General features: G+C 63.7%; 1 protein-coding gene across 1 annotated transcript in view; it reads right to left on the bottom strand.

The window, feature by feature from the left end:
- The window catches only part of LOC117643029 (Down syndrome cell adhesion molecule-like protein Dscam2), a 78,410-nt gene that overhangs the window by 52,769 nt on the left and 9,876 nt on the right, over positions 1-15,765 (bottom strand). Inside the window, exon 2 of the mRNA XM_034381666.1 lies at positions 3,089-3,263. Coding sequence (XP_034237557.1) covers positions 3,089-3,263 — 175 coding nt within the window. The remainder of the gene's footprint in view (positions 1-3,088; positions 3,264-15,765) is intronic.

The raw sequence follows: 15,765 nt of genomic DNA, 5'->3' as shown, positions 1-15,765 counted from the left end.
GGCGTGCATTAGCAGCGCGCGCGCAACAGCACCCAGGTCGTGCAGTGGGACAGTCACGGCCGCGGCAGCACCGCCAGTGAGGGAGTGCGGCGCGACGTCACGCTCTTGGCGCTCTCGGCGGAGTGCCACACGGTCACGGAGGCTCGTGAATCTTTGAGGGACGCCGTCGCGGCACCGCGGCGTCGACCTGGCGCCTCCACTGTCTGACGCCGCCGCGGCCGCCTCAAAGCAGCGCCGCCGCGCGTTCGGCCGGAAGATTAGGCACGGAGTTCAAACAGCGCGGCGAGGCTTTCGCGCGCTTTATCCAAACCGTTTGACGGCGATGCCGGAAGACCGAGGCCGCTGTTGCTGCTCGTCCTGTACTCTGTAGTCTTATCGCTCCGTCTCTCTCTCACCCCTGCGGGACGCCCCATGAGTGCGACAGAGACAGAGCGGCGAAAGCGCTGCGCGTGATCGCTCTGCTGGACGCGACGGGCTTAAGACCCGGCGTCGAGCCCGCCCACCGCACCGCGCTGTGTAGCCCCGCGGTCCGACAAGGTGCGCGCCGTCGGCGGAGCGGCGTTGCCGTTTGGGATTTCCATCACACAGGGGTGCGCGACGCTGCGAGCACGACACGGAGATCAAGGTTGATATCGCGACTCGGCGAGTATTGACGCGGCCGTGTACCCCACCCCCTTCAACGAGCCCCAGGGAGCCAGCTAGGCAGCTAGGCATAGACCCCTGTCACCATTCATTACCGCGTGGGATATTGCTGCCCCGGCTCCTCTGCAGCTCTCAAGCCGCCCCGCCCCACCTTTCGGACCCCCGCCGCCACCACGCCCCCCGTGTGGGAGGCGAGCGTGGGGCCACTGCACCCCCGGTCCCCACAAAGGCTGCGTTTTGGTCACTAAGAATGCCCGCCGCGCCGCGCCCCGCCCAGGCCGGCCGGCCAGGCACGGGCAGTCCTAAAGGCCCCCCCCCGCCATTTCGCTCCGTTTGTCTCCATTCTCGCACTCTTTTATTGCCGTTTATGCCGCCATCCGTCTTCCGCTGCCCATCATTTTCCGAGCGCGACCTCTCCTCTATTCTTCCCTCTTCTTCTCCTTCCTGCGCGTCCTTGCCACGTCCGTCCGCTCTCTCTCTCTCTCTCTCTCTCTCTCTCTCTCTCTCTCTCTCTCTCTCTCTCTCTCTCTCTCCTCTCTCTCTCTCTCTCTCTCTCGGCCGCACTGCCCCCTCATGTAATTTGCAAAGCGCCGGCGCGCGGTGCGGCCTAGCACTGTCAGGCTCCAGGCGGCCGCTCCAGCCGCACGCCGCTCCAGACACGCCTTGCATGGCTCAGTCGCACGCCGCTCCAGTCCAGACGCACGCCTACAGTGGCCAGCCGCATCCGTCACACGCAAGTCCCTCCAGCCGTTAGCAAAAATCCACACTCACCTCGTTGACGTTTGGAAAAAAAAGGCCAAAGATACAGGGAGAAACTCGCAACCCAAACCTCATCACGCAAAACACACAAAATTATTCAAAGAGCACGTCTGTAACTAGCTCCCCACAGTCAGTCCCTTGTCTCCGAGAGCGACCGGCGACCCTCGCAGAAACACACACACACACACACACACACACACACACACACACACACACACACACACAGCCCCCGTCAGTACCTTCGTCCCGCCAGTTTGCTTAAATTTCGTGGAAAGCTAAGCCGACTATCGCGACGTCCACTGCAAGGTTTCGACTGTGAATGCAGAGGCACGCGTTGCAGTGCCCCCCCCTCTCCCTCCGTCGCCACTAACTTGAGCCCCCCTTCCCCCGGCCACACCACCTCGGTCCATCGGTCCAACTTGGTCAAAGTTATTCGCAGCGAGCTATTCGAGCAGCACAGCCAGCACAGCCCCGAGCAGAGGCGGCCGAGCCGAGCCGGCCGTGGCGGTCCAGGGTTGTCGAACAGCCTCCGGGCTGCGACGGCGCCGCGCTCGGCCGCGCTACACACAAACAAACTTGTCCCTCTGCTTAGGTCGTCGTCGTCGTCCTCGTCGTCCTCGTCGTCTTCTTCGGGACGCGAAATCGAGGCACTTTTCGGCCGCCCTGCGTCTATACACCCACATCCCGCAGATCAAGGTGCCAAGTGCCTCGCTGACAGGCCGACCGAGCAGGCGAGCGGACATGCGGACGGACAGGCAGACAGACAGACAGACAGACAGACAGACAGACAGACAGGCAGGCAGGCAGACAGACGGACGGACGTGCCGCGTCATCACGCGATAGCGGGCGTGACACGCCGTGTCAGCCTGTCAGCCCACGCGTCCACATCGAGTGGCCGAACATTTCCGATGACAGCGCCGCTGCAGCCACTCAGTGTGTGTGTGTGTGTGAGTGTGTGGCGGTTGCGTGTGGAGTCAAAATCAAGCCAGCGCGTGACAGCAAAGGAGCCACGCAGGGGAAAGCCGTCTTCGTCGCCGAGCTATCCGCCGGCCCGTTCTGTTGTTTTCACCGCTCTCTCACACTGCGATCCTCTGTGTACGTGTGCGGGCTGTGGGAGTGTGTGAGTGAGAGCGAAAGAAAGAGACTGTGCTCTTTCTTGATGGCAGTTAGCACTCTACACGGTCCGTCGCCCAGAGAGGGTCAGAGACACAGCGTCCTTTCAGCGTGCCGCGGCCTGGCGGCCTGGCGGCGTTGGAGGCCGGCCGGGACGCCGGAACGCCGGGACCGCGGCGGCAGCCAGAGGGCGCAGAGCGGCGCAGAGGGTCCAGAGTCCCGGGGGACGTCGCTGCACTGCGAAAACCATTTCGCGCGGACGCTGCATCGCGCACGGCCGCGCGCAGCCGAGCCCGCACGTCTGTAGAGGCTCCAGTGAGAGAGAGAGAGAGGGATAGACTGAGAGGCAGAGTAAGAGGGAGAGGGGCAGCGAGGGCGCGTTTAGGACAGTAATTAGGACCGTGTCTGCCCACGCCTCGGATATTCAGAGTTGAGAGTTGAAAAGAGCTGGGGGCCGCTAGTAGGCTCAGCCCGCCGGGAGGGGCACCACCGGTGACATGCGGTGACTTCCCGCTCTGTCCCTCTCTCTCTCGCACTCGTGGGCGCCGCGTGCGAGAGAGAGACAGTGACTCACCTGAGGCCGGGGACGTGCAGCACCTCATGGCCCGCCGCGTCCACCCACGTGACCCGGGGCGCGGGCTGCCCCGCCGCACTGCAGTCCACCACCACGCCCGTCGAGTTGAGGAACTGCACGAGGGGCGGCGGCTCGGCCAGGAACACGGGGCCCTGCGCCGGGGAGTAGCCATCGCCTGCGGAGAGAGAGAGAAGACGTCAGAAATCGTCCTGGAAAAAACAGGCATCTTTCCTGCAGTGTAGCCCCTCATACCACGGGCCCTGGTGCTCGATCCCTCTCGCCGAGAACCCTGTCCTGGCTATATGCTCCGTGTAATGACGGTGCGATGCACCGCCCGCCGAGCGGTTCCGCACAAAGATCGTCGCGCTGTCTCTCTCGCACTCACGCCGTGCCCCGCAGCGGCGCGAGAGAGACAGCGCGAAACTCCGTTCGGAGTCAGTCTGGCGCGCACACCGGAGAGGGCGCGCCGGAGGGGCCGCCGGTCCGCGTGGCGCAGTCACTGGAAGGATTCAACGAGGACCCGATCCAGGGGACTGGACTGCAAGCGAGGAAGAAGGAGAAGAAGAAGGGAGGAAGAAATCCATTTTTCCCTCCCAGCGGGCCAGCAGGCCTGTCGACGGGTGGCGGGTAATCCAAGGCGGTCCGACCGACAGTGTGCTGCTCTGCCTGCTCTGCCTGTTCTCCCTGCTCCGCCCGCTCGACATGCGAGTGCGAGCGAGAAGTGTTGCCCGCGGGCCGGCCACGCCAGGCCACGCCGGACCACGCCGCCTCCGTGGGGATACCGCGGCTAAGCCGTTCGGCGGCGGCCCGGCCGGGCCCGCCCATTTTTCTTGACCCCGCTTACACCGAAAACGGCGAAGAAACAACGTTCTGTCTTTTTTTGGAGCCCGCGCCGTCAAAAGCGAGATCGCCCCCCCACCCCCCACCCTCACCCCCTCCCCTGGCCGCCGCCGCCGGGTCACCCAGCCAAGCAGCACAGCATTCAACCAGCCAAACGCACAGCGCGGCGCAACCTCCTCCCCCCTCCTAATTCCTCCCTCTGAAGTCGGCTGCGGCCGCTCAGATATGGCAGTGTAGGCAATCCCATTACATCTGCGGGGATGAATTCATCCCTCATCCTTTCCCACAACGCAGCAGGGAAAAATAGCGGAGAGAGAGAGAAAAAAAAACAAAAAGAGAGAGACAAAAAAATAGGAATAAAGAGAAAAGGCTGCGGCGCACAACGAGTAGATTCGCAGCAAATCTCTGGCCGGGACTTTGTGGCCGGCGCGTTAAGTGGCATTAAGGGCTTAAATGGCGTGGACAGCGAGGTAAGTAGCTTTGCCTGCTTTGCCGCGTGTAAAACCCGAAAGGGAGACGGAAAGAATACCGTGGGGCGCCGCGGCGTGACGTGGCGAGCGAGTCGCGGGACTGCCGCCGGTGTATCGCCAGCCGCGGCCCGCACTGCAGCACCGCCGGGCCGGGCCCCGAGGAAGGACACGGCACACCAGCAAAAGGAGAGGCCAGGACTCGGCCGGCAAAAGTGCGTCGCGGCGGCGAGGGCGTTATCGCGCGAAGGAATTGGGAAGGCATTGAAGCGAGCCGAGCCGAGCCGGGGCCCGAAAGCAAACCGTTCCTAGTTACAACTGAATGCCCCCTCCCCTCCCCCCGGCGAGGACCACGCCACGGGCGGGGGGAGGGGAGGGGGATAAGCAGGACAAACCAATCTCCACAAGCCTCTAAAACCGCAAGCACGACCCAACTTGAGACCTCCCCGCAGCAGCTGTATAAGCGGTTCTGTTCTGGTAGCGGCGCAGCGGCCCCGGGGGCGGGGGTGGGGGCGGGGGCTGCAGCGCCGGGGGCGGCGTTTGGGTCGTGGCCGGGGCAGGATGCCGGACATAACAGCACAATGAGTGCGGCCGCGAGGAGAAGAAGGCCCTCGTGGCGGTGAACGGGCCAAAGTGAATGCGTTTCGGCAGGGTAAAGAGGTCTGTTCCTTTTTGATGGAGCCTAATGCGCAGGTGTGTCGGGGCGTGGTGGTGGGGCCGCTGTGGGCGGTGCGACCGCAGGGAGCCGTGTGATGGGTGCCCTGATGGCCTCTCTGCGGCGGAGGGTAAGTCAGGCCGGGGGAGGGGGCGGGGGGTGTCATAGGGGAGGTCTGGGACGGGTCGTGGCGCGACGGCTGCCCACCGCACCGCTGCACCTCGACCCGTGTGGGTCATTTGTGCCTGGGAGTAAGGACCACCGGTCTGCTCGCCAGTGTGTCCGTCTCTCTCGCACACTCCCTCGGCCGGGAATAAACCCAATGGCATTACACGCTCCATCAGACGGCGCCGGCCGAGGCGTCACGGCGAGACGGACGTGACACACTGCAGTCTCTCTCGCACCCGTGCGGGAAGCCTCGTGGCTGCGAGAGAGACGGAGCGACGAAAAAGACTGTCGGAATCAGTCTGCTGGCCGGCGCCGCGCCGCGGCGGGGCGTGATGGACGCCGTGATGGACGCCGGGTTGGTTCGTGCAGCAACGGCGGGCCGGACCGAAAAACACCCCGGGGCTGATGAGCAGGCGAACCAAACAGCCAAACTCGCGGCGGCGCGGCCGAGGCCGAGGTCGAACCTCCACCCACGCGAGGACGCCGAGTGCGAGGAGAAGGAGCGACGTGTTTAGCCCCGGCGACAGGGACTCGACAAGCGTGTGTCCGGGACGGGAAAAGGGATCAGAGAAAGGAAAAGGAGGTTTCTCTCTCTCGCCTTATTTTCTGGTCTGTCGGTCCAGTCAGAGTTTGGCGCGGAAGTCCGTCAGCATCGCCGCCGCCCCGCTTCTCCAAGTCTCACTCCATCCCAGCCGCCGAGGGCGCCGAGCCCGGCCGAGCCCGGCCAAGCCCCTGGCGACGTAGGCAACATCCGAGACGGCGCGCACGCCCGCGCGCCGGGTTGCCTATCGCCCCATTCGCAGGCGCTCCACCCGCCGACAGATTCATCGCCTTGTCTCTGTCGCACCCCTGCGGGACGCCCCGCGAGTGCGAGAGAGACAGAGCGAAGCCAGCGCGGCGCAGATGGCAGGGTAGGGACGCGAATGGCCGGGGGATCGCGCGCTGACGCCCTGCCGACCCGGCGTCAGCGATTCCCGCTCCACGGCGTCGGCCAGCATCTCGGGGACGCGGTGCGGCACGGCGCTCCCGCGAAAATCCGATCCCATATCGACCGTAACTACCCCCTCTCCGGGACGCCGCGACTCCAGGACGCCGCCGTGCCGCGCTGACGGCCGTACCTGGACAACGCCTTCTGGAGTCCTGGAGGCTTGTTCGGCGCGCGGCGGCTGTAGCGGCCACTGTAGCGGACTGCCAGCCCCGTGTCTAACAGCTCCAATTATTCATTGGGCAAGACGGGCCGCGCGGAGGGGAGGGGGGGGGGGCGTGGCCGTGGACCTGGGACTCTGCTTGATGAACGGCTGGAGTGGCAGGTCGCCGGGTCAGCAGCAGCTGCGCGGCGTGGTGCGGCGTGGCGGCGCCGTGAGGCTCCCTCTCGGGTTCAACTAACCGTGTGCGACAAATAAAAACTCCGACGACGCCGGCGAGCGGCGGCGAGAGGTGGACGGCGACACTGTAAGAAAATGCGGCTCCGCCTCCCGGAGGCCCCGGCAAATAAATGACCGATCCGGGAGTGGGGCGAGGACGACGACGACGTCGTGGACGTCGTGTGTGTCGCGCCCGCCGTCGCCGAGCAGGGCAATAAGAAGACACACGGGCACACGCGCGGTGCCGCGGGCGGCGCGGGGCGGTACAAAGAATAGCCCCTGCAAAGCGGCCAGGCCCGGCCAGCCAGGCCCCGGCTGAGCACACCAAAGGCCGGCTGGCTTATTGAATATCGTTTGTATATCCGAAACCGGTGGGGCGTGTCGCAAAGGGCGCTGCAGTGGGGGCCCACTGTGGGGACCACCTCGTCGCTGTCTCTCTCGCACCCACGGGGCGCCTCGAAGGGGCGCGAGGGAGACAGCGGCGAGGCAGTGCTGGGAATCAGCCTGCAGGGTGGCCGGGCACGGCGGGGTTTTACGGACAAGGCGACACGCATGCTTCCCTGCCCCCGTGTTTTTTGCTGCTTTTGCCGTCCCAGCCTTCCAGGACGGCGATCAGAAAGACGAAGGCAGCGGTCCGGCTAATGACGTCACGATGACAAAACGCGCAATGAAAGGCGACGATAACGCAACAATCGGGGTGTATGCGCTCCTCGTAAACCTGCTCACGCCAAGCCCCGCCTGCCTCATCATCCACGGCAAGCGAGCGCGCACACAGACGCGCACTCACACAGACACACGCGAGCGGACGCCTGGCACTGATTTGGCGTGCTGGATACAAGAGCCCTCCACTCTGGGACTGGCTGGCTAGGCCGGCTAGGCCGGCCGGATCCCCCATTGGAGCCGCGTGTAAGCCGAGCGGCCGTCCCCCGCCGGCCTAGTAACCCAGCTTGTCTGAATTTAGCCTCCCCCTCCCCGACACTAGAATCTCCCGCCCGCGATCTCATTATTTTTATACACACGTACTTCTAATTTAATCTCGTCGGAATTTTTCCGTGCCTCCAGCCTCCAGCACGTGTCGGGCGGAGGTCGGCGGAGGCCGTGCACCACACTAGTTCGTTATTCATTTTTGCCGGTCATTTTTCTTTCAGCGATTACCGCACCTGTGCGCCTTCGCCCTCGGACAGCTTTTTTTGTCCCGAACCTCTTTCCCCCTCCCCCCCCCCTTTTCCTCTGTCTTGCTCCTCGTGCTGCAGCCATCGGCGGCCCATTAGAGAGGCCAGCAGCTCGTCCTGGCCGGCGAGGAGGACGAGGAGGCCGAGGGCGTGATGAGGGGGGATGAAAGGGGGCAGGAAGCCGCTGGTTCCAGCAGCGGGCGATAAATGATGGCCAGACACACGCCCTCTCTGTCGCACTCATGCGGGGCGCCGCGCCGTGAGTGCGACGGAGAGGGAGCGCTCGGGACGACGCGGCGGCGGCGCGGCGGCCAGAGAGTGAAGGGGTTTCCTGTCCTTCCTCTTTCTCTGCAGCGCTGCAGCGGCCCGCGCAGCCCGCCGCCGTGTCGTATCATTTGTAACGCGCTTTCTTCCCCGAGAGCAGACCGCCCCGCCCCGCCCCGCCCCGCCTCCTCGAGTATTCTTTTCTCCTGGAGGGCACGACGACGACGACGAGGCTTGTCCGTTTTGTAATAAGGCGTCGTCCCGGTCGCCGGCGCCACTGAGGCGAGCACGCCGGAAACCTGCAGCACGGCGGGCGGGCGGGGCGGGGCGGGGCGTCGGGGCGTTCCGGGCGCCCCGCCCCGCCCCGCCTCCCCCGCCCCGTCCCGATCCGGGATTATGAAGGTAGTTGGCAAAATCCGTCCCGCGAGTGGGATCTGATTAGCAATCTGGCCGTAGCGTTGTGATAAACGCGTCGTGCCGGGCGCCCGGCCGCGGCGTGGCCGTTAGCGGCGCCCCGGGGGACATGTGGGGGCACGCGGGGCCAGGCGGGGCCACGGGGGCGTCGGGTCGCGGCGTGGGGGGCGCGGCCCCCGGGGGCTGTACAAGCTGGAACACGGTGGGCCCTGTCATCTGGGGGCCGCGGCGTGGCGTGGCGTGGCCAGGCAGCACAGCACAGCCCACTGGACCGCCCGCCCACAAAACCGAAAGCGTTTTCTGCTGCGCCGGCAAATTTTAATTAACTTGCAAACGCAACGCGACGGAACGGTCGGCTGTGCAGCAGCGACGGCGATTACTGGCTGAAAAAAAATCACTGTAGTACTCGTGGAAAAAAATTTAAACAAAAATCTTTTTAAGGGGGTTCGGAAAGGGCATTCTATTGGGGCCAGGTCGCGTCTCGGCTGTGACAGTGACGGGACGGACGGCGCGGAGTGCACTCTACCGCCTGACCTGGCGGACGGCCACAACAACGGCAAGTCGGGGCACTTTGGTGGAGTGCCTTTGCTCTGACCGCTGCACCGCAAATCTGCATGCGCCTGCCCACCGCCCGCCTTCCACTGCCCACGTCGGCGGCGAGCGGAGAGCAGCAGGACGACAGGTGGAGGGGAAACGGATGCGTCCGTTTCATGCACACTGTGCTGGATCATAGCGGTTACAAAAACAAACATCACATTTCAAAAGCAAAAACCTTTTTTTTCCCTCTCTTTTCCCTTTTTTTTGTCCGCGGTATACGCCGCAGCCACTCACGCACTCACTCGCGCCCACACACACGAGGAGAGTTACGACTTGGCGTCTTCCCTGCTCAAACGACCCTTGCCCTGCTTGCCGCCTTTCTGCTCTCGGGGCGTTAGCCCCCCTCCCCCTCTACTTCTTATAATCCGCCGACTCCCCGAGCAGTCATACCGGCGGAGCGAGAGCCGGCCCCGCCCCGAGGCCGTCCGACCCGCGGCACGGCGCCGCTCGCATTTGCGAATTTTCGGAATTCCACTTCTGCCTTCCCCTGTCTCCCTGTCTCCGCCCGGGCAAAATATGCCTTCGTTATTATCGGGCGACGCGGGACGGCCGGCCGCACTAAGTACCCCCCCCCCCTCCTTAACGTATGTATAAATTAAATAGTTAGAGAGCGGCGGCATTCCTCCCTCGGCGGCCCGGCACGCCTCGACGTCGCGCCGCCCGTTACTCAACGTTAATGTTCTCCCTGACGCCAGATGACTTAAATTTGGGACCCTCGACTCGGCTCGACTCGGCGAGGCTGGGCCACCTCTCCGTCCGGCCGGCGCGTCTGGCCGCCACCAGTGCCGCACCCCCCCCCCCTCTCTCTCTCGCACCCCTTGGGGATCCCCTGTGGGTGCGAGAGAGACAGAGAGCAGTGTTCGGAATCGGCCCCCTCCGAACCCTCCGGGCCCTCCGGCCCAGCAGACAGTAACAAGGGAAGAGTTCCGTCGAGGCTCCGCGGCATGTAACGCTTTTACGGCGAGGGGGAGGGGGGGAGGGGTCCAGCGTGTTACGTGAAAACTGGACGGGGAGGCGCTGAGGGCAGATTCCGGGAGACGAGTGGCGTGGCGCTGCGGCGCTGTGCCCCCCAGGCCGGCCAGCCCAGCCTAATGAAAGTCCCGGCGAGTCCGACCGTGTCCAGCGCCTTCTACACACGGCGGCGACCCTCGCAGCGAGAGAGAGAGAGAGAGAGAGAGAGAGAGAGAGAGAGAGAGAGAGAGAGAGAGAGAGAGAGACGAAGGTGCGCCTTTCGGAACGTGACGGCGGCGTCGCCCTGCCAGGGCCCTGCTGCTGGTCAGTAATGACTCGGCTCGGCTGAGGTCGCCGGTGGGGCTGCCTGCCTGCCTGGCTGGCTGCCCGCCTGGCGCTACGCAGGGGTGGACGAGAAATAACCTGGCGGCCTGGACAAATGTTTGAGCGGCTCTCTTACGGCGGCACACGGCCTGGGCGCGCTGGGCGACGGCCAGACAGCGCCGCCAATATCACCGGGCAGGCGGCCTGCTTCAAGGACTCGCCGCCCCCCTCGCCCTCGCCGTCGCAGACATCCACACCCAGGGGGATTTCTAATAAAGCCCGCCACGCGGAGGAAAACTGCCACCGCCGTCAGTTGGAGGTTTGCGTCAATGCACACTGCTTAATTTGAAGTGACGGTACTTGGAAGCGACCACACTAGGCAGTGACCGTCCACACACTGGTGGCGTAGGCCACACCACTGTCACGACCTCGCTGCAGCCTTGGCCGTTGTCAAGGGCTGCCCAATGAGTCGTGCGCGATGGGCCGCACTGGCCGGCAAAAAAAAAAAAAAAAACCGAAACCATTTTCCACGACGTTAGAGATTGTAGCCGCAAAACGCGCGCGCTCAGCGTGGCTACATGAGAGATCGAGAGATGCTTAATCGGCTGTGTCTGAATGATTGCTACACTTTTAAAAGGTGCGCGGAGTGTTGGGGGTGGGGGGCTCGGGGGGCGAAGGAGGGGCCCCACGGGGGGGGGGGGGACGCGGCGGATGTGAGCCGCTATTTCCCCCACGACTTCCGAGAAGGCCATCCGTCTCGGCCTCAACCTCAACGCCACCGCACCGCCCGTGCGTCCGCCCGTCGGGATGGCCCCGCTGCTGCCCGCCTGCTGCCGCACTGCAACGCGTCGCGGAATAAAATATACGAGCTGCAGGCTGATGCCGAGAGTCGCTCTCGTCGCCCCGTCTCTCTCTCGCGCCCACGCGAGACGAGTGCGAGAGCGACGGAGCGACGAGAGCGACTCTCGGAATCAGTGTGCCGCGCGGAAGTGGAGCGGGGCTGGGCAGGCCTGACAGCGAAAACCGTCATGCGTCAAACGGCAAAGTTTTCTGAAAGCCGAATGGCGGCCCCCGGGGGGGGGGGGGGGGTGTCCCTCCCCGCTACCCGCCCACGCTACCGCCGGCAGCAAGTTAGTTTGTTGCGCTTAGCGCTGTGCCATGGCCGTGGCCGTGCCGTGGCTGTGCCAGTGTGCCACCACTCACCGCGCTCGGCGTGCGAGCCGTTTGCCAGAGGCAGCGATTGTGCTTGCTCCGGTCCAGACAGCCACCCGGACACCGGGGGGAGGGGGGGGCCGTGCCATGGGTAATGTGTCGCCCTCCCCGCCCCCCGCCCCCGGGGCTGCCACGGCCTGCCACGCCGCCGCCAACGCCGCGTCCGCGTCACCGGCTTTCAAAACTGTGACATCCTAGTTTCTGTCACCCTGTAGCGCGCTGCCAGCCCCCCCCCTCTCCTCGGCACCATCAAAACATCCGGCGTGTTGTGTCCGGCGGTGCATCATCGATGATAGGCGTGGACAAAGGCAAGACGACAACAACAACAAGCAGTGGAGGCTCAACATTTTTCTCGCAGTCTCAATCGACTCGACGCTGGATTCCCCAGAGGTAAAAAATGCTACGCGGCATTTTTTTTCGACACCGACGGGTGCCTCTTTCCCAGCGCATTCTGATTCCGAACAGCAGGTACACTCTGGTCGCTCCCTCTCCCTCGCACTCCTCGTGGGGCGTGTGCCCCGTGCGAGCGAGAGGGTGAGCGACAGCATGAAAGTCGTTATTATATTTGCTCGTCCCGTCGTCCTGCTTACATCGTTACGGGAAAGAATCAATCGTCTTGTGCTGGCATCAGCAAACACGGCTCTGTGTGTGTGTGTGTTGTGTGTGTGTGTGTGTGTGTGTGTGTGTGTGAAGGGGGTGGGGGTAGCCATACCCGGGCCTGTTACAGTGGCCAACTGTTGGAGGGCGTTCTGCTGGCTTCCACTTTGGTCTGAGTGTCCCGAGGCTAGAACCCCTTCCCTCCCGACCGCCACACCAGCAGCACCACTCGGCCCAGCCGTCCCCGCGTCTCTTTCCATAATCACCCCGGCCTGCCCGTTTTACGACATCTCGGTGCAACATCTCGGCAAATATTGATGGAGTGGCTTCTGCTTCCTGTTTTACGGCGGACCGTGCTGAGCACGCCGCCAAACTGCGTCGAGGTAGAGAGAGAGAGATAGGCAGAGAGGCGCAAACAGTTCGTCCCCTAAAAGCAAGAAAAAGAATGAAAGAAAGTGGGCAAAATAAAAACGGAAAGCGTGCGCTTGCTCGGGAAAGGAAAGGAGTTTCCCGTCGCGAAAGCCTCGCGTACACAAGCTCCTCGACAAATCATGATAATTTTGCCGGGCCGCGGACGGCGGCGGTGCTGGAGTCGTTGTTTTCCGGAGCCGTCTCCGATCGGACGGCCGGGTGAGTGGCGGCTAGCAGTGCAGCGGCGGCCGCCTGGCGCTGACGGCCTGACAGGGCCTGACGGGCCGCCGGTGATACCGGAAGCAAGGATGCGGCGAGCAGAGCGCCACTTCCGGTCCCGCGGGGATTTCCGGCCGACTTCCGGCTCGGCGGCGAAGCGGCGAATTAATCAAAACCGCCACGGCGAGCGGCGCGCCCTCCGCGAGACGAGGTGCGCGCCGACGATGACGAATGGAGTAGGCAACCCGCATCCCTCACCGCCACGCGTGTGCGTGCGTGAGTGTGTGTAGGCAATCAGGGTGTCAACACTTGCAGGACGTTTATTAGACGAGCGCCCAGGGCCATCAGGGTGATGGACGTGCGCGCCCCGAGTGCCGAGGCCGCCGAGGCCGCCGACGCCGTGGTCCTGGGGGTGGCGCCGCGGCGCGCGAAGGGCCGGCGAATTTCCCAGTGGCGAGTCGTGCGGCCTCCTCGGGGGCAAGACCCTCGCCTCGCAGATACAGTGTACGTGTCACCGGAGGGGCGGCATAGTTTCCTCCGGGCCGGCAGCACGAGGGGGCACTTGGACCAAATTCATTCCGTCAGTCTCGCAGCCCTGCACCCCCAATTTCCGTCAATTTCCAAACTGAGAAAGGGCGCGTTGTCATAAGACTTCACAGTGCTGTGCGCTGACCTGCGCTGCACTACCCCTCGCGGTCGGACCTTACTTCACTCACTACCGATCCGCGCCAGAAGTCACAACTCGCGAAACTCGTACCTATACGTTGCGCGACCGCCGCCGGAGTTCGGTCCCCGGAAACGCGGCCGAATTCGGAACCGGACCCAGCGGGAGGCGAACCGGGGCCCCGGCGCGCGCGCGCGGTCCGCCGACGTCGGCCCTTATTTCTACTTCCCCTTGAATTACACACAAGACATGCTACCAGGAAATCGCACGAGTTTTCCCTCGGCCGGTTTATTTCATGACGAAACTTGGAGAAAGCACGACCGGCGGGGTCACCGCGCCCCGCCCCGCCCCGCCCCGCGCAATTCCTTCGGACTGGCTTTGTTAAAAACTTGTTCTGGCGAGGTGGCTCTGAGCCGCCCTGAGCCGCGAGGCGGCGCGTTCGCTCGCGCGCACCCCGCGATAAGAAATCAACATCGCCGTAAACCGCGCGCCAAAACACCTACACCTTCCTCTCCGTCTCCTCCGCCGTCCCGGGCGGGGCGGGCACGTGCCTGGCTCATCTGCCGTTAAACGCCCCCCCCCCCGCCGTTTTTACGGTGCCGCGGCGTAAAAGTCGGCGAGCGCGACGTGATGAGGTGGGCTGGAATCAACGGACGTGATTCCGAGGGAAGAGTGAATCGCCAGCCTCTCTCGGTCTCCCTCGCACGCACGAGGGCGCCGGAGAGAGAGAGAGAGAGAGAGAGACGAAGAAGGTCTCTGCCTTCTCTGGGCGCGCGGCGCAGCGCAGCCGGTACCCCTGTTGGGTGGAAGTTACGGTGCATCGACTTGGCGGAATGGTGGCGAACGGTCCCACGGCGCTGCGCGGCGCGGCGCGGGTGCGGCCGGCACTCTGCACAGCCCCCGGTCGCGCTGGCCGGGCCGGCCAGGCTTGCCAAAGTCGCGGCTGGTCGCACTATTAAAACAGCCCGCGCGCTCCCTTTCGCCTAACTTTTGTGCTGATGCCCTTGCTCGCTCGAACTGTGTCGCAGAAATTTTCGCTTTTCGCAATGAAAAGATTTTTCTTTACTTTTTTTTTCAGGAAGGTGAAGTGCGCGTTAGGGCCGCGTAATAAGCTAAGGCGAAACACCGCGCCGCTACTTGTCGAATGCCCCCCCCCCCGCATCGCCATTTTGTTGTTTTTTGTTTGGCCGGTTTGCCGTTTGACTGCCGCCGAGTTTGAAACGACGAGGCCTTCATCGTTCCTTTTGCGGTACGCATGACGTCGCTGCGATAACTTGGATATCAAACTACGGCCAAAGTCTGCTCGTTAAAAAGTACTCCAGTTTGTCCAGCCGCTGTGCTGCTTGTAGGCCGGCCGGGGCGGGCCGGTACGATACACCACGGGGCGGTGGAGAGGCCGGCACGAGAGCCAGGTAAGGGCCGAGGAGGGGGGGGGGAGTATCCTAGGGGCTATTGAGGGTGGGGGGGGGGCAGGCAGGAGGGTGGCCGTCGAAGATATAGCAGGAGCGGCGGTAATCCCAGCGGAGGGAAAAGAGTGCCATGAAGTAATGAAGTGGCCTGCTGAATATTTAGCAAACAATGCTCTGGGCGTAATGCTGCTTACCCCCCCCCCCCCCCCACTACTCCGCTGCCTCTTCCCTGGCTCGGCTCTTCAAGTGCTGCAGCGAGGCAGACCATTGGCGCTATTTGACTGTGTTCCTTCGTTTTTTACTTTTTTTTGTTTTCAGAAACCGGCGGGTACTGAATTTTTGTGCGGCAGGGCGAAGAAAACAAACTGCAAATCTCAACTAGGGCGTAATTCGTTGAGGCCCGGCGGGCGTCACTGAATTGCTGCCCCCCCCCCCCCTCTCTCTCTCGGCTCAAGGACGGGCCGCGGGGGATCGCGACCCCCAGAGCGATTGAGCGCTGAATTTCGCGGAATCTGCGCGCTGCATTCCAGAATATCACTTCGGTGCGCGAATAAAAGGACCTGCTCGGCCCCTCGGGGGGGGGGGGGGGAATCGCTTCGGGCTACGACTGGGCAGAGGCAAAATCCGCGGAAAAATAACCAACAACGTATTATCGACGAACGCCGCGCGGTTCGGCCCGCTAACAACACTGCTCCAACTTGGTATAAGTCTTTCAATGAATGCCATTTTCATAGCGTTTGCATAATGCCACCGCGAGCCGAGCGGCCGAGCAGCGGAATGGGAGCCGTTCTTCGTCACTCCGTCTCTCTCGCACTCGTGGGGCGTCGCGTGCGGGCGCGAGAGAGACAGAGCGCCGCGGGAGCGCTCTGTACACCGAGTGTCCGACTGTAGACACGGGGCGTGCTCTTGGCAGGTCGTTGATAGACCGGCTTTTACTCCGCAGGCCGTC

The sequence above is a fragment of the Thrips palmi genome, unplaced genomic scaffold (genome assembly GCF_012932325.1).
Source record: "Thrips palmi isolate BJ-2018 unplaced genomic scaffold, TpBJ-2018v1 HiC_scaffold_16, whole genome shotgun sequence".
NCBI classification, from domain to species: domain Eukaryota; kingdom Metazoa; phylum Arthropoda; class Insecta; order Thysanoptera; family Thripidae; genus Thrips; species Thrips palmi.
This window is presented reverse-complemented; position numbering and strand designations above follow the sequence as displayed.